The sequence below is a fragment of the Mustela erminea genome, chromosome 7 (genome assembly GCF_009829155.1).
Source record: "Mustela erminea isolate mMusErm1 chromosome 7, mMusErm1.Pri, whole genome shotgun sequence".
Lineage (NCBI taxonomy): Eukaryota > Metazoa > Chordata > Mammalia > Carnivora > Mustelidae > Mustela > Mustela erminea.
The window spans coordinates 16088868-16106522 of record NC_045620.1 but is presented as its reverse complement, the minus strand read 5'-3'; the positions used below and the strand labels follow the sequence as shown (position 1 = coordinate 16106522).

The 17655-nt window shown below is 52.3% G+C and overlaps 1 protein-coding gene across 4 annotated transcripts in view; it reads left to right on the top strand.

Annotated features, from left to right (window-relative positions):
- MYBL2 (MYB proto-oncogene like 2) overlaps window positions 1-8511 on the top strand; it is a 36024-nt gene extending 27513 nt beyond the window's left edge. For 2 of the 4 annotated variants that reach the window (XM_032350614.1, XM_032350617.1), the window contains exons 10-14: window positions 2941-3040; window positions 4435-4548; window positions 5878-5982; window positions 7225-7374; window positions 7978-8511. In XM_032350614.1, coding sequence (XP_032206505.1) covers window positions 2941-3040; window positions 4435-4548; window positions 5878-5982; window positions 7225-7374; window positions 7978-8106 — 598 coding nt within the window. In that variant the 3' untranslated portion in view covers window positions 8107-8511. The remainder of the gene's footprint in view (window positions 1-2940; window positions 3041-4434; window positions 4549-5877; window positions 5983-7224; window positions 7375-7977) is intronic. The other 2 variants (XM_032350615.1, XM_032350616.1) reach the window with 2 other exon arrangements.
- Window positions 8512-17655: the final 9144 nt, after the last annotated feature.

The following is a 17655-nucleotide window of genomic DNA, read 5'->3' as shown; positions in this document are numbered from 1 at the left end:
TTGGATCCCTTTCCTCAGCCGCCTTTTGCCCAGGGTCTTGAAGCCTGTCCTGTCCTCCACAGTGTGTTGTTGCTTCATTGTTTGAGGCAGGAGAGGAAATCTGGCCCTGATGTCCCATTTGGGCCCAAAGTAGGGTGGAGATCTTGCTGCTTCATCTTTAAATCCAAATTCTTGTCACAAAAAAACCGTTTTGGTTTTCCTCCTTCCTCTTCCAGAAATTCTTTTGGACATATGCAGGTCTTAGTAGGCAACAGTTATTTGGGCTTTATTCCAAATTGGACTTTCCCACTGATTTTATATCCCACCTTACCCATTTTATCTCTCCCCCCATAGAAGTTATGGTTTATTGAAAGGGAGGCTCATTAACAAGAAACAAAACACACTCAGTGTGTATTTCTCATGGTGCTAGAAACCGTGAGGGGAGTTATATAGGCCTTGGGGTGAACACAGAGTAACGGCAAGGAGCTTCTAACTTAGAACATCAGGGATGGCCCTTCAGAAAGGGAGAGCTCTGCAGAATCTTGAGAAAAAGGAACTCTAGGCAGATCGAACTGCAAACGCAAAGGACAGAAAGGTGCTTTTGTGTAATAAAGAACTAAAAGAAGGCCACTAAGTTTGGAGCCAGCTGGGTGTAGAGCATGGTTGGGAGAAGTCAGGTCACCAGACCTGTGTGTCTGTGGGGATGGGCCACATCGAGCTGTTAAGATTTTACTTGGTTCATAAAGCATAGACCTTCCTGGTTTTAAAATTTGATTCTTCTCTGGGTTAGATGGAGTGCTTTTTTGAGTTTTCTTCCCGGAGGAGACTATGAATGAGGAGGGTGTGGGGTCTCTGCCATCTAATGCTTGGGCTGTCTGTCTACATTTTCACCAACAGGAGCTGAACGTAGAAGTCTTGAGGGAGAATAGCTGTGACTCCAAACCGTGGGTTCTGTTTCTTAGGCATTTATGTTGTGGAGAAATCTGATACCTAATCCGCTGTTACTCCTTTGTAGCAAATCTTTTCTTTCTGGATCCTTATGGTTTTGTTTGTTGGTTGGTTTGTTTTTTAGTTAATTCCTGAAATTTGCTAAGCTAGATATAGATGTGCTGCTTCTTTATTAACTCTCACCACCCTGATTTTCAACCTTAGGATGCAAACTTTGAGCTAAGAAAATACACTTTTTTTTTTCCTGTGGTGATCTGCCCCTTTGCCTTCTACCTTTAGGTCCTCCCTACACAGTCTCGCCGGTTGCTCTGTCTCTGTCCATCTTCATCTTCCTGTTCATTGTCCCAAGCCACTCGAACTCCGCAAGAATGCTGTGGGACTGTCTTCTGATTCTCCAGTTTGCTCCTGCACTTTCCCACCTGCTGAGCCCTCCAGCTTACAGAGTTGCAGGGTTTTTTTGCTTTTGTTTTTGTTTTTAGATTTTATTTATTTATTTGACAGAGAGACAGAGATCACAAGTAGGCAGAGAGAGAGGAAGGGAAGTAGACCCCCTGCTGAGCAGAGAGCCCAATGTGGGGTTTGATCCCAGGATCCTGGGGATCATGACCTGAGCCAAAGGCAGAGGCTTTAACCCACTGAGCCACCCAGGCACCCCGAGTTGCAGTTTTTTCATCTCAAGCAGTCTTTTGTCTTTCCTTCTCAAGTTGGCCTCCCTTGATGTTCTAACACGCATGTATTCTTAGTTCTTGCAGATACTGTGAATTAGAGAGGTTCTAGGGTTTTCTCATGTTTGTTGCAAAAGCTCCATGTCCCACAGAGATGTTTGGTCCTGAGACTCTGATTCCTATTCCTTTGAGCTACAGTTTGAACCATGAGATGTTTACATTTGACCAGTACTTATCTGTCATTCTTCATCTTTACTGGGGGCGGGGAGGCCTCTCTGTGTCCTTTGTGGGAGATGACAAGAATTTGGGAAGAGATTGAGTGGATCCCTGTCTAATCTCAATCCCGAGAAAGGAAATGAAGAATGGTTTGCCGTTGTTCCAGCCTTTATCTCCTGTGGAATGCTGGCAGGCCAGCGGAGGAGGCCGGAGTGGGGTCCCAGTAGCTGTGTCCACCTTGGCCTTTGCTCCCAAGTTCCTGACTACCTGGGTGTTTCTCACATCCTCTGACAGCCCCATTAAGGCTTGGGACTCAGCTGTGATGGTACTTCGGGATGATAGAGGTCATGCCGGCCTTGTGTAGCTGGAGAGCTGGTTTGCCCACAGCCAGCTTGCAGTGTGTGTGGGGGGGGATGGTGAGGGGGTGCCCTTCTGGGCCTTCCCCAGCAGGCTTCCCCATCACAGTCAGACATAGATTGCTGTTGGGACCTGTGCAGATAGAAGCTTTTTAGTATCTCTGCTTGTGGACCAGACCCTTTCCAGGTTTCTGTCTGCTAAAGTTTTCCCTCCCCAGTTTGTGTCCCCGCTGCGGTCATTATGAGGGGACTCCGGTATGCTAAGCACATGTGTTGGCCTCACCATCTCGCATCACGTATCTTCCCTTAAAGCTGCTGCCACATGCTCGCCCTGTGGCACATGCTGTCTGGAGAGAGCTTGGGGAAGGGACTTGGTCTTCCTGGAGTCTCGCCTTGCTCCCCTACCCTTCTCTTGCTGGGCCTGCAGTGTGGCTGTGGGCCTACCTCGTTTATGAAGACCCATCATCGATCAGCTAGCGACTGAACAACATTCTCAAACATTCTGCCACCTGGCTGGGGCTCCAGGGCCCTCTTAGTCTATGTCCTGTTCTTTCCCTTTTCTGAGGCTGGCCCCTCCTCTAAGCGCCCGATGGCGACCCTCAGGTGTATAAAGATGGGAAGGGAAGTGCCATGGGTAGAGACCATATGCCTGGGGCTTCCTCCTTGCTGCAGAGGCCAGAGGTCAGTTGGAGGGTCGGTGGGAGTCCTGGGCACCCTGTGGCAGAGTGGCTGGTATTTGTCCCCTAGCCCATCGCTCTGGCTCCTCTGCCTGACAGGTTTGTAACTCCAGACCAGAAGTACTCCATGGACAACACGCCCCACACGCCAACCCCGTTCAAGAATGCCCTGGAGAAGTACGGACCACTAAAGCCCCTGGTACGTGGTGCAGCCGGGTGGGTGTGCACGTGGGCTCCCTCGGACCCACGGAGCCATGCCGTGCACAGCTCACACAGCCCTTCCCCTCTGAGACCTCACGGGACTCTCCCGACAGCTCTGAGGAGTTGCAAACATGCCATTTTATAAGTGGGGGATCCGAGGCTGAGGCGCCAATTCAACAGACCTTTCCTGAGCACCTGCGACGTGCTGGGTGGGCACTGGCTGGTGCTGAGATGCAGTGGCATCCTGCTGAAGCTCCGTGTGGTGGGTCGGGGGGCGACATGACATGCTGGTGCCCGGAGAGCTCAGCGCTTCCGGTGCGCTGTCCGTGCCAGGGGGCAGATGGGCAGGGGCTATAATGGAGAAGGACTGGCTCGGAGGCAGTGGCTGAAGGCTCCGCACACTGAAGCCTTTGACCAGCGGCTGGTGCTTTCTCTCACACACGGGAAAGCCTCCTTGTGGGGGGGCTTGAGGGGCCAGTGAGGAGGCGGCTTCCAACAGTGGGCAGACTGCCCTTCTCCCCACTCCTCGCAGTGGGATGCTCATGCTCTCCCCGGTGGAAACAGAGCTGGCACTGTGGGCTTTCTGAAACAGAGGCAGGAGTTCTAGAAATGACTTGAAGGTGAGAGAAAGGTTGTCAGGAGGCATTTGGCCTGTAAACCGGGTCTGTGGTGTGTCTCTCCCCCTGCCATCGCTGCCACAGTGTGGGGTTCTCTTGGCTGTGGTCTCGCTGGCCCTGGGACAGAGCTGATGAGCTAATGGGGTTCCTGAGCCCAGTGAAGCACTAGTTAGCGCTGCTCTCTCTAGTTCAGGTGGGGATATGGGTCGCAGACACTGAGACACTGGTGTGCTTTCCAGGCAATAGTGAGAGCGCACATCTGGCCTTGGCAACTGAATTTAAAGCCTGTAGGGGCTTTTTGAGTGTCTTTGCTGGGTTGCTGTCCACTACCCCTGAGGCCAGAGAGGTCTCCTGGAACTCCACAGACCCATAGAGCGGGAAATGGAACCAAGAGTCCCCATTAGTGTGGAACCAAGAGGGAGGGGGTTAGCACTCGAACGTGTGCAGGTTCTGACCCCACAGCTCTCTGACCTTGGACCTTGGGCCAGGCGCTTGCTCTCTCTGAGCCTCCCATTTCTCCCCTGTGGAAGATGGCAGCTGTTGCACGGGGTTGTGTGAGGGTCGCTGTGGTGATGTGGGAATACTCCTGGCTCATGACAGCCCTCAGTGAGTTGAGGTCAGTGTCTGCTTGTCTGTCCTGCAAGGCGGGACTGAGCATGAGGTCTGCATCCTGGCGCCAGGCCTCCTTCCTGCACTGCCTAGGACAGCCGGGGTGTGGCGGGCTCCTAGAGCCCGGCTGTGGAGCCTCACCTGGGCTGCCCCACCCCACCCTCAGCCCCAGACCCCGCACCTGGAGGAGGACTTGAAAGAGGTGCTGCGCTCAGAGGCCGGCATCGAGCTCATCATTGAGGACGAGGCGAGGCCTGAGAAGCAGAAGAGGAAGGCTGGGGTGAGTGGCCAGTGGGGCTGGAGATCCCCTTCCTGCCAGGCTGGGCAGACTGGGCCGGGGGAGGCGGAGCCATGCGGAGGGGGAGAGAGTGCAGAGGGGGTGGAGCTGCAGCCCATGCAAAACCCACCGAAGCGGGCTCCTGGTGCTCGCAACCCTCCCTTTACTTCCTCTGAGTTAGGCCCTTAAGCAGCATTGTGTTTGGACCTTCTAAAGTAGGCTCTGGGCTGGGTGCAGTGGATAAGATGGTGACACAGACCCAGACATGGTCATTTCCTCCTGGAGTTTAGGGGGCAGAGGCAGATACTAGGCAAACACAGCAGTGACTCTCCGACGCACATGGCAGTAAGGGAGTAAGTAGAAAGGGGCACAAAGAGAGGATTTAAAGGGACATCCTCAAACGACTTCAGCCATGCATCTGGGCTGTGTGAGCCAGGTGGGGGACATTTGCTTCAGGTGAGGTAGAGAGCTGGTGGGGACACAGGTCAGGGACACCTGGGTGTAGAGGGCAGGGCTGGGGTTGTCCCAAGCCGGCCCAGAAGCCACACCCCTGCTACATCACATGTGTGGTTTCCTAAAAGTAGATGGATTCCGTGTCCCCCTTTTTTTGCAGATGCTTTCTTCTGGGGAGAGGGGAAGATGGGAATGTGCCAGACAGGTGTGTGGGGAAGGTGGGCAGTCAGTCTGGGAGGGGCCCATGGAGCAGGGGCCCCTGGGTATATGGGTTTAGAGAACTTGACCCAGGGTCCTCCCTGGCTTCTCCATGTCAGATGGTGGTTCTGAGCCTTGGTGGTACAATATGAGCATACTGCTGGGTTGGGGGTTGAGTTAGTTAGTCCCAGAGCTGACCCCTGGCCTGCTGCTGAGAGGCGCAGGTGTGGGGCTGGGTGTTCCTGTAACAGGCCTATATCCCTCGGTTTTAAGTGTCTTTGTTTCTCATCTGCAGGTGAGTATTTGAGGTGTAACTTGGATGACTCTCTTTGGGGCCTGTTTAGGGGTGTGTTTGGCGTGGTAGAGGTCTGGGAGCTGTGCATGGTCCATTTGGGGATGACGGATGGGTCTCTGGGTGGAGGTGTTTGTGTCTCAGCTCCCTGTGGTTGCCTAGGGCAGGATGGTCTGTCCTGGGCGCGGAGTCTGTGATGGTGCCAAGTTCTCCTGGTCTATCTGCAACCCCCACCCCAATCCTTGACAGCTGGGGACCTGGCTTGAAGGCCCCACTGCATCAGGGTGTGGCTCTGGGACCAGGGTGTTGGGGCAAGTGTCTCCAAATTGCTGCTGGTGACTCAGGGGAGTCCCAAATGTCTGCTCTATCTCCCTCCTCCCTACCCCTAGCTGCGGCGGAGCCCCATCAAGAAGGTCCGCAAGTCCCTGGCTCTTGACATTGTGGATGAGGACGTGAAGCTGGTGATGTCCACGCTGCCCAAGGTGCTGTCCTTGGTAAGGGGTCAGAGAGAAGCCGCCCCTTTATCTGCTCCCCCTGCCCAGAACTGCAGAAGGCTCCTCTGCTGCAGGGAGAAGGGAGTCTTCCTGGAGGCCCTCTGCTTTTAGAACACTTAAGCTATGAGGGGACCCTGGCAGTAGACCTGCCTGGTGCTTCTTGGTGTCTGGGCTCTGGGTGTCAGGCTCAGCCATAAGGGGTCGATGGAAAAAATGGGGCTTTCCAGTCAGGGCAGCTCTGCACATGTCTTTCACAGAAGGGTTTATTGCGTTGCCAGAGTTGCGTTGCTAGAACATGTTTGAAAACCATGAATCTGGGTCCCCAGCACCTTCTCTCATACTCTACTTATTGGGGTGATATGGAGAGGGTTGGTGACGTGCCTCAGTGAAGCACAGGCAGGTGGTTGGGGCACATCAGCCCTGGGAAGGATGCTGTCGGTTCCAGGCTGAGCTTGGGAAGGGTGCTGTTGTCAACACAGAGCCTGTGCTCAGAAAGCATGCCACGCTGTGGATCTCGTGCAGCTGGCAGGGGGGTGCCTCAGCCAGTGGGAGGCAGCCAGAGGAGTGGGGGAAAGGGGGGAGAGACAAAGGATTGCCTGATAAGAACCTGCACATCTGGGGACTTAGGACTGCTGCAGAGAAGCACTGGGCAGGGAGCCCCACGAGGCTGGGGACTTAGTACCGTGCAGCCAGACCTGCAACAGGCCTTGTCTTGGGCACATAAAATATTTGCCAAACAATAAAGCTGTGTGGTTAAGTAGTTTAGAACATGGGATTTGGGGTGGGGTGAGCCTGGTGGAGTTCCGACACTAGCCCATGCTCTCTAGGATCTCTTAGTTGTCCCAAGCCTCAGGTTCTTGCCTATCAGAGCGCTGAGCCCCGCATACTATTAGGAGAATAAAGGTCGAGCAGAACTGGGAGGCTGGCCGGGCTGTGTGTACTTTGTGCAGCTCTGTGTGTGCCGGTTGATGCTGGCATCTGTGGCTGCTTGTGGAGATTTCTGGTCCCAGGAGAAGCTGGACTTGCCAGAGGCTGGGGGCGCCGACCCAGCTCCATGGAAAAGGGACTGGCATTACTGGGCATCTCTTAGGTGCCAGGCTCTGAAACAGGCACTCGACAGAGAAGTCCATGTCCACCCAAGATCCAGTAGGCCGGAGGTGCAGCTGCTGGGCTGCGACTGGTTTCCTTCTTTCCCACCACGCCTGTGGCAGAAGGGTGAGTCTGCCTCCGTTTTCATTTCAGCCGACAAATGTCCTGTCAAGCTCTTCCAGCTTCATGGTGCCGGGCATCAAAGAGGACACCAGCCTCCTCAACGAGGGCTTCCTGCAGGCGAAGCCTGAGAAGCCGGTGGCAGCCCCGAAGCCCCGAAGCCACTTTCCAACACCTGCCCCTGTGAGTGCCAGCTACCAGCGTGGTGTTACCTGTGGGGACTGGGCACGGGCTGTTGCCTCTGCCTGAATGCCCTTCTCAGGCTCTGTTCGCCTGATTAGCAGACGCTTCAGATCTCTGTCTGGACACCACTCCCTCAAGGAGGGAGCCCATGTGCTGGAAAGCATCCCCCCCACGAGCCCCTCTTACATGGCGTGGTCTTACTGTAATTAATTACTGTCTCTGTATTTAGTTGCTTAGCCTGTGTCTGTCTTCAGGGTTAGGGGCTGCCCTGGCTGCTGGCACCTCACTGTCTGTCGGTCTGAATTTCTTGCTGCTCCTTCCCACCAGCCTGCTTGGCTGTCATATTTCCCCATGAGGAGGCTGGTGCCACATGGGCACGGCCATGTCGCCTGGTCCAGCCTCCTTGCTCTACATCTGAGGAAGCCCAGAAACAGGAGCAACTTCTCCAGGGCCGCTGGGAAGGTGGAGGGAGCGCAAGAAGGCTTGTGGCTTCAAAGGGAGGAGGGTCGTAGAAACGCTCCCCTCTCCTCCTGGCCGTGCTCACAGCGTTTGCTGGGGGAGTGCTGCCCTTGCCTGGATGGTAACTTTCTTGCCTCCTCCCAGATGACCAGCGCCTGGAAGACAGTGGCCTGCGGGGGGACCAGGGACCAGCTCTTCATGCAAGAGAAAGCCCGGCAGCTCCTGGGACGCTTGAAGCCCAGCCACACGTCTCGGACCCTCATCTTGTCCTGAGGGGCTTGGTGGTTACGAGCTCATTCTTATGTTTACAGGGGGCTGGGGGGACCGAGGTTGGTCTGTGAGTCTGAGCATCACACTCAGATGACCACCTGCAGGGAGCTTTCTGCCACCAGCCCCTCCCCAGACTGCTCAGGTGGAGGCAGAGCGGGGCCTCCCGCTGTCCTCTGAGTCCAGTGATGGGCGCGGGCGGTTCCTGGTGCTAACGGAACAAAGTCCCACCCCTGGGCCTGCCTGGTCCTCTCCCCAGAGCTGCAGGGAGTCCCATTAGCTCCTCTCAAGCCCTGGTCAGGTCTGGCCTCATCTCAGACCCCTGCTTAGAACAGGGGAGTGGCCAGTGTGCTCCTTCCCTCAACCTGTTAGTACGTTTTCTTGAAAAAAATAAAATTCCCTTTTTCCATATGCTCTTGTAGACTCCACTTTTCTCCCGTCCCCGGCTTGTGGCTTCTTGGTCAGGGGTTGACACCCTGGTGACTGTCCTTGGGGCCTTAGGGATATAGAGACCTGGGCCTTCCTCCTTAGAGCACAGCCTTGTCTGTACAGTCCAGGTCTCGGTCTCTGGATGCCTTCCCCCGGCAGCCCGGGGTGCTGCAGGCAGTTTCATGTGCACCCAGTGGCTGTCTCAAAGCTCCAAGGATTCTTGGCTGTTAGCAGGGAGGGAAACGTGCATCAGGACCCTGTTTGGCCTTACTATGGCTGGTGGACCTGGCCTGCCATGAGCCCAGCCCCCAGGTGAGACCGGTAAACAAGGAGGGACCAGCAGCTGGGCAGAACTTCTGGCCATAGTGGCCTCAGCTTGCCAAGGCCATGGCAGCAGTCGGAGCCTGCGCTGCGGTCCACCCGGATCATGGTGCCGTGGGCTGACCCGGCACTTGGCTGGAAGCTGGGGATTGAAGCAGAATGGGTGCCAGGTTTGACAAGGTCTGGCCTAGGGAGTGAGATGTTCAGCAGTAGAGTTCATGGGATTTGGCACGCAACCATTCGGGGGCTGAGGTCTCAGTCCATCACAGGATGGGTACCTGCCTGGGACCCATTTCTAGACTCTTGCTGCAGTGCCTCTGATTTCTAAGGGAGACCTGGGGACAGATCCTCTTGCTGGGGACCCCTCTATAGAGGACTGGGAGGTAGGACACCAGGGTTCAAATCTGACACAACCCTGCCCAGCTGAAGTTGCACACTGGGTCCTGTCAGTGTGGCACAGCCCTCCCCAAGTGGCCCTCGACCCAGTCACACACAGTTGTGCCCCGTTTGAGCCTGGTTGAGTGCTGGTTCCTGCTCCAGAGCTAAGGCCTGGGAATGAGACCAGGGACGAGGGCTCCACTCTGCTTCCTGGAGCTGCTGTGGCTGAGCCAGACGCTCCCGTCAGTTCATGGCTAGGACACAACTGCCACATGGCCCTGTGCCTTTGCTGATTTCCTGGCCTAGACTTCTGTCCTCTGTCCCCCACCCCCAGCCCTCTGGGGACATGCAGGGCCCAGGCTCTATCTCTGTTCCTGCAGGGCTATCAGCATTGATGCGTGACTCTAGTGAGGGTGGGGAACCGGGGATCTTTATCCCGAGAGTTCACAGGGAACTCAGTCTGTAGAACACCTACATTAAAGTCAGACACAGCAAGTCTCTGGGACAACCTGCCCTCCAGACCTTGCACCCTGGAGTTGATCAGAGGCTCCCAGGGGTGATTCCTAGGCAGGTGATGGGTGGCTGCACCTCAGTGAGCTTGCCTACAACCCACCAGGGGCTTTCCGCCAGTGCCTGCTCCTGGGTGCCTCTCCCACCGCAGCCCATGGCTTGTCCTGAGGCTCTTTCCTGTGCACCTGTTAACTGCAAACCCGTTAACTTGCCACCTCCAGTGAACTCTGCACTGGAGCTGTTCTCAGGGTCCCTCTGTACCTGGCATCGTTCTGGTGCTGAGGATACAAGAATTAACCCCAAGATTCTCCCAAACAACCTTATTCTCACAGGGTTTAGATTCTAGAGAGGATGGACAAGCTATAAGCCAGCACCCATGCACAACATGCCAGAAGTTAAGAGAGGCTTTTAAGAGAGAACGCAGAGGAATAATGAGTGGCCTGGGCGCCAGGCCGCCTGCTAAGAGGAAGGGGGAGGCTTGAGTGAGAAGGCTGGCTGCAGCGTCTGGCCACCATGGGGACCAGGAGGTAGAATCCACAGGGGCAGGGGTACTGGTTGCCAGAACAGGCGCTGACAGCCCCTCTGCGGTTTGACTGAGAGTACGGGGGCACGGAATGCTCCAGTGGGTTCTGCAGCCCGTGGCTGGCCTCAGGAACTTGGGTCATCCGGGATGATCCTGGGCCCAGTGTTTCCTAGGCCAGGGTGACAAGGAAGACGGAGGTAGGTGCTCTGATGCCTAGCACCCGAGTTCAGGGAGGGAGTACGGGGGGACGATAGTAGGAGGGAAGGGTGGAGTTCAGCTAGGATGGCAAAGCTGAGCGTTCTGAGAAGACCCAGACGGTGGCCAACACGGCCTGGAAGCGAAGGAGAGAGGGTCAGAGGCACAGAGTCTGCAGAGAGGGCTCCCGTAACGACCACGAAAGGACAGCTACTCCTGGAAGCCACGCCCACGGGGGGTCACGTGACTTATTCTGGCCAATGGGAACCTCCTCATTGCCCCGTGAGGGATTGTGGGAGAGCCTGCAGAGAGAGGCGGGAATGACCGGCTGCTTTAATGAGTCTGGTTGCGCGAGCCCGGCCATCCTGAGCCATCCAGCCTGCCCGGATCTGGCTCAGGCCAGAAGAACTGCCCGCCTGAGCACAGACTCAGGAGCAATAGGAACTCGGTATTGTTTTAAGTCCCATTTCAGGGTGGGGGTGGTTTGTTGATGGAGACGCTGTCACAGGGAACCAGGGCCCAGGGCGTGTGGATACTTGTATGTTTGGGACACCGGTGTGCGGCCCTCAGGGAGCGGGAGGCCGCCGCCGAGGGTTGGAGCCTGGGCTGGACCCGCACGCACAAGGCTGGAGGCACAGGGCATGGCCCTGAGCAGCGCTCTCCCGGGTCGTGAAGCATTCCGAATGGGACAGAGGTGTTCTCAGCTCCAGGTTGTTGCTGGGGGTGGGAGGCAGGCCAGGCTCCCCGGGGGAGGAGTGGGGTGGGTGGACGTCGTGGGAAGCGATGGGGACCTAGGTTTAGGTACAGAGCGTCTGTGTGATGTTTGAGATACTTAGTATTTATTTGCATCTTATATCTCCCCTTTAATAAAGGGAATCGTCTCCTAAGATGCTTTGAATACCTTTTTGTCTCTGTTTAAAATGTAAAAGCCTCGGCCTGAAATTCAAGTGATGCAGAAGTGGACGGATTAAAATGCAGACCGTCCGTCCACCCCCATTTTCCTCGGAGGTGACCACCGCTCAGGGTCCAATAAAGTACTTCCCGGATCCTCCTGAATCGCACTGGGATCCAGTTACGATGCAGACTTTGGTCCGGGAGGCTCTCAGGTGGGGCTCCACGCGCTGCCTTTCTAACAAGTTTCCAGGTGATGCAGAGTTGGGGAGCTGCACTTGGAGAAGCAGGGATTAGCGGTACTAATCGTTCCATTGATCAAAATCAATGAGATGTCTGGGGCCATTGCTATCTTTTCTTCCTCAGGGTGCACAGCATCTCCCTTTCACTCACGCAAAGAACTCAGTCCTGGCAGATGCAGGGCAGTCTGTGCCATGTGGTTTCTCTGGTGAGAGCCACCTGGGTCCCCTCCACCTGCCTGCGTTTCTCAGGCAGTGGGACATCCGCTTGGGAAGGGCCTGTCTGGTTGCAGTTACACCTGTGTTGTACTGGCTTATTGTATGACTCCTGTTTCCCTATAATTTACGAGAGAGCAGGGATGATACCTGCCATGTGCATGGCTTGTTCCCCAGCACTCATAGGTGCCTGGCACATAGTAGGTGCTCAACAAATATTTCTTGGATGAATATGAAAACCAAGAGGGATCAGTGATGCTCTGGCCATTGTTGAGCATTCACGAGCTAAGGATCTCTTGTTGGACTATTCAAGGTGGAGGTGTCCTCTTTTATCTATCTATCTCTTTATTTATTTATTTTGAGAGAGTGCGAGCAGCGGGGAGAGGTCAAAGCAGAATCCCTGATGAACAGGAGGCTCCATGTGGGGCTTCATTCCAGGACCCTGAGATCATGACCTGAGCTGAAGGCAGATGCTTAACTCACTGAGCCACGCAGATGCCCTGATCAAGATGGAGTTGTCCTCTTGCCAAGACCAAAGGAAGACCTGAATTTTTGCTGTGTGTCTGCAGGGACTGACCAAAAAGCATCCATGATCCAAGAGTTGTATGGGCATCTTGACAGACCACGGCTCCTTCCATCCCACCCACCCAGACACAGCCCCTTCAAGAGCCAGAGACCCTTCCCAGAGTCATGCCACTGCTTCCCAGATGCAGGCCTTCCTCCATCAGTACTTATCTGTGCTGGGATGCTCGGAGATTAAAGTGATTCCAAAGGCCTGATTCCCAGTCTCAGCTTCTAGCTTATACCCATATTGACAGCAGCATTATTCACAACAGACAAGAGGTGGAAGCAACCCTAGTGTCTGTCTACAGAACACGGATAATCCTAGGTGCCTACATGCCAGACTCAGTTTTGTTCTTTTTTTTTTTTTAATTGTGGTTAAATACATAACAAAGTTTACCATCTTAACCTTAAAAAATTTTTTTAAATTTTTTGTTAACATATAATGTATTATTAGCCCCAGGGGTACAGTTCTGTGCATTGCCAGGTTTGCACACTTCACAGCACTCACCATAGCCCATACCTTCCCTAATGTCCATAACCCCACCACCCTCTCCCTACCCTCCCTCCCTGGCAACCCTCAGTTTATTTTGTGAGATTAAGAGTCTCTTATGGTTTGTCTCCCTCCCGATCCCATCTTGTATCATTTTTTCCTTCCCTACCCCCAAACCCCCCACGTTGCCTCTCAAATTCCTCATATCAGGGCTTTCTTAACCTTTTCTAAGTGTACACTTCAGCCATGTTAACTCTATGCACATTGTCATGCAACAGATCTCTAGAATTTTTTCAGCTTCCAAAATTGAAATGTACTCATTAAGCAACTCATTTCCCCCTCCCCCAGCCTCTGGCAACTGCCATTCTACCTTCTGTTTCTATGAATTGGACTACTCTAAATATCTCGTATAAAGTGGAATCATACAGTACTGTCATTTTGTGACAGCTGATTTAACTTAGCATAATATCCTCAAGGTTCATCCCTCTTGGAGGTTGGGTCGGAATTTCCTATCTTTTTAGGGCTGAATAATATTCCACTGCACAGAAAGACCACGTTTTAGTTACACATTCATCTTTCTGTGGACGGACCCTAGGGTTGCTTCCACCTCTTGTCTTGTGAATAATGCTGTTGTCAACATGGCTATGCATGTAACTTGAGATACTGCTTTCAGTCCTTTTGGCTGTATACTCAGAAGTGGTATTGGTGGGTCACATGGTAATGCTATATTTTTTTGGCTTTCATAATATCGTGTGTGTGTTATGTTAGTCACCATACAGTAGTACATCATTTGTTTTTGATGTAGTGCTCTAAGATTCATTGTCTGTGTGTAGCACCTAGTGCTCCAGGCAATCCGTGCCCTCCTTAATCATCACGGGGCCAACCCATTGCCCCACCTCCCTCCCCTCTGAAACCCTGTTTGTTTTCCCGGAGTTCATAGTCTCTCATGGTTCATCTCCTCCTCTGACTTCCTCCCCTTCATTTTTCCCTGCCTTCTTCCAATGTCCTCCTTGCTACTTCTTATGTTCCACAAATAAGTGAAACTGTATGACCAGGTGGGATTTATCCCTGTGATGCAGGGTAGTTCAGCATTCGCAATCAATCAGTGTGATAGAACACATTAATAAGAGAGAGAAGAACCATGTGGTCCTCTCAATTGATGCAGAAAAAGCATTTGAGAAAATACAACATCCTTTCCTGTTCAGACTCTTCGGAGTGCAGGGATAGAGGGAACATTCCTCAATTTCATAAAATCCATCTATGAATGCCCACAGTGAATATCGCTTTCAATGGGGAAAAGCTGAGAACCTTTCCCTTAAGATCAGGAACACAACAAAGATGCCCACTCTTGCCGCTGTTGTTCAACATAGTGCTAGAAGTCCGAGCAACAGCAGTTAGACAACAAAAAGAAATAAAAGGTATTAAAATTGGCAAAGAAGAAGTCAAACTCTCTCTCTTTGCAGATGACATGATACTTTATGTGGAAAACCCAAAAGGCTCCACGCCCAAATTACTAGAACTCATATAGCAATTTTTTAATGTGGCAGGATACAAAATCAATGCACCGAAATCAGTTGCTTTCCTATACACTAACAAGGTAATCCAATTTTTTAAAAAAAATTTTAAAAGATATTTTATTTATTTATTTGACAAAGAGATCACAAGCAGACAAGAGAGGCAGGCAGAAAGAGGGAAGCAGGCTCCTGCTGAGCAGAGAGCCTAATGCGGGACTCAATCCCAGGACCCTGAGATCATGACCTGAGCTGAAGGCAGAGGCTTTAGCCCACTGAGCCACCCAGGTGCCCCGGTAATCCCATTTTTAATTTTAGTTGTTTTAATTTTGTTTCAGTCAGGTTTTTGGTATTTCCTGAAGTTGTGCTCTGGTTACTAAATCTTTTGCAGCCATGGTGTGACTCTGTCACCACCTGGTGGCCACTGGTATGTTTGCAGCAGCATGTAAAGGGAGCCATAGCAGTTTATTGGGGGTCTTGGAAAAGTCCCTGAAGCATTTTTCAGTTTTCAGGCCTTCTCTTTGGCATCATCACCAAGTAGTTGTCTGACCCTTGCTTGAACACTTCCTCTGACTGCGAGAGGTGACTTTACTACTCAGCAGCCAGCTCCATTGTTGGACAGCAGTTGGGAAGAAAACTTTATTTGAAGGGAAAAATCCCCTGTCCTTTGTAATACCAAAGTAGGAATGACTAGGGTGCATGGGAAGCTGGTCTGTGGGGAAATCAAGGTCTCAGGACAGGTGGCTGATAGGCCAGTATTACCTGGGGAGTCTTGACTGCCAGAATTAGCCACTGTCTCAGCAGATCCTAGCATGAATCGAATCTGTCCTTTTCCCACAGGTCACCAAGTTTCAGATTTAGTGAAGATAGTGATTCAACCCTCTCTAAATGGGTTTTATGTTTCCACCTTTGGCTGTGTGTGTTTTAAGGTAATTAAAGCTGAGTTTTGGTACAAATTAAGGATCAGACTTTTCACTGATGTAGACCAGTGGTCTCAGCTGGGCAGGATGAAGGTGTTTTACCTGTATGTTAACTAGGGCTTCCTTGTAGGTATCTAGGCTAAAGTACACATTGAATGCAACAGTCTGACTAGGACAGGAGCAAAGCTTTAGTCATAAATGCCCTTTAGAAAGGCACAGCTGAGAATATGTTACCCCTCTGTGGGAAAGAGTCCTTGCGCCCTGCCCAGAGCGCAGCCCACCTTGGTATCCTGTGGGTGCTCAGCAAATGTCTCATTCTGCCTTGATGTGATGTGGTAGTGAGAAAAGCCTTGGGCAGCTGGTACCAGAGAGGTGGGGGAAGTGTTATCATTTTGTGTGTGTGTGTGTGTATTGATTTTTTATCTTAATTGTGTTCCCTGTGGTCAGGGAACATAGTCTGTGTGGTTTCATGTCTTCAAAATTTGTCAAAACTTGCTTTATGGTCAAGCATATGATCAATTTTATAATTCGTCATGCATCTGGAAGGATCTATAGTCTGCAGGCATTGGAGGCAGTGTCTTATTTTTGTCATATGCTAATCCTGTGGACTAAATATTCAATGGCCTGTTTTTTAAAAGATTTTATTTATTTATTTGTCAGAGAGAGAGCGCGCACGTGCGAACACAAGCAGGGGGAGTGGCAGGCAGAGGGAGAAGCAGATGGGCAGGAAGCTCGATGTGGGACTTGATCCCAGGACCCTAGGATCATGATCTGAGCCAGAGGCAGATGCTTAACTGACTGAGCCACCCAGGCATCCCTATCCTGTTTTTTTTTTTTTTTTAAGATTTTATTTATTTATTTGACAGAGAGAGATCACAGGTAGTCAGAGAGGCAGGCAGAGAGAATGAGGAGGAAGCAGGCTCCCTGCCGAGCACAGAGCCCAGTGCGGGACTCGATCCCAGGACCCTGAGATCATGACCCGAGCTGAAGGCAGAAGCTTAACCCACTGAGCCACCAGGCATCCCTATCCTGGTTTTTTGTTAGCTTTTTGTAGACCTGGATTAGTCAACCTCCAAATGATGCATGGTAAGAATGTTGTCCTAAGCCGCTGAACACTGGGGTGATTTGTTACTCAGCATTATTATGGTAATAACTAGCTGATACAGGGACACCTGGGTGGCTCAGTTGTTGGGTGTCTGCCTTCTGCTTGGGTCGTGATCCCGGGGTCCTGGGATCGAGCCCCACATCAGGCTCCCTGCTCGGCAGGAAATCTGCTTCTCCCTCTCCTGCTCCGCTTGCTTGTGTTCCCTCTGTCACTGTCTCTCTGTCAAATAAATAAAATCTTAAAAAAAATAATTAGTTGATACACAAGGTAGACTTGAGTTCACTTGAAAGCCCTGGATAATGGATAGTGCACCCTGGCCTCAACTGGGTGGAAGAACTTAGGAGACCTGGAGTTCCCAGAACGGGGCTGGAAATGAGTGCGATGGGAGGGTTCTGGAATCCAGAGCCATGCGACTCTGCCTGTGTCTTAAGTGTTCCCCAGGACACCAGGCTAGCTTTTCCAGGCTCTTTTGACTTTGGATCAGACAGACCTGGATGTGAATCCCAGCCCAGCTGGTACTGGCTATGTCTCTTCCTTCCTCTGAGCCTTGGAGTCCTCATGAAAAAATGGGGAGAATCCTTAACCTGTCAGAGTTGCTGAGGGGCTGGAGTGAACACTGGCACACCTTGGGATTCAGGAACTAAGGCTCTTAAGATGTTAGGACAAAATGCTTTGTCATCCCTTTCTTATGCTCTAGAAACCGTGTATAGGAGGAGTTCACATGGAGTTCCTTGCTTCAGTGGAGTGCTCCAAGGGGAAGGTCCCAGGTAGGGCTGGGGACAGGGCATTAGCCCGTCTTGACCTGCAGGTTTGCACTTCAGTCTGTCCTGTTCTGTGTCACCATCCGCTTCGTAGTTACCGGCTGGGGAAGCGGTGTGGTGCAGAACAGTATAGGCATTAGGTATGGGTTCAGTTTTTTTTTTTTTAAAGATTTATTTTATTTCTTTATTTAAAGATTTTATTTATTTATTTGACAGTGGTCACAAGTAGGCAGAGAGAGAGGAGGAAGCAGGCTCCCTGCTGAGCAGAGAGCCCGATGCGGGACTTGATCCCAGGACCCTGGGATCATGACCTGAGCCGAAGGCAGGGGCTTTAACCCACTGAGCCACCCAAGCACCGCCTTAAGATTGATTTTAGAGTGAGACAGCGAGTGTGTGTGCAAGCAGAGGGAGGAGGAGAGAAGCAGATGTCTCGCCGAGTGGGGATCCTGGCATGGGGCTTGATCTCACAACCCTGAGACCGTGACCTGAGTTGAAACCCAGG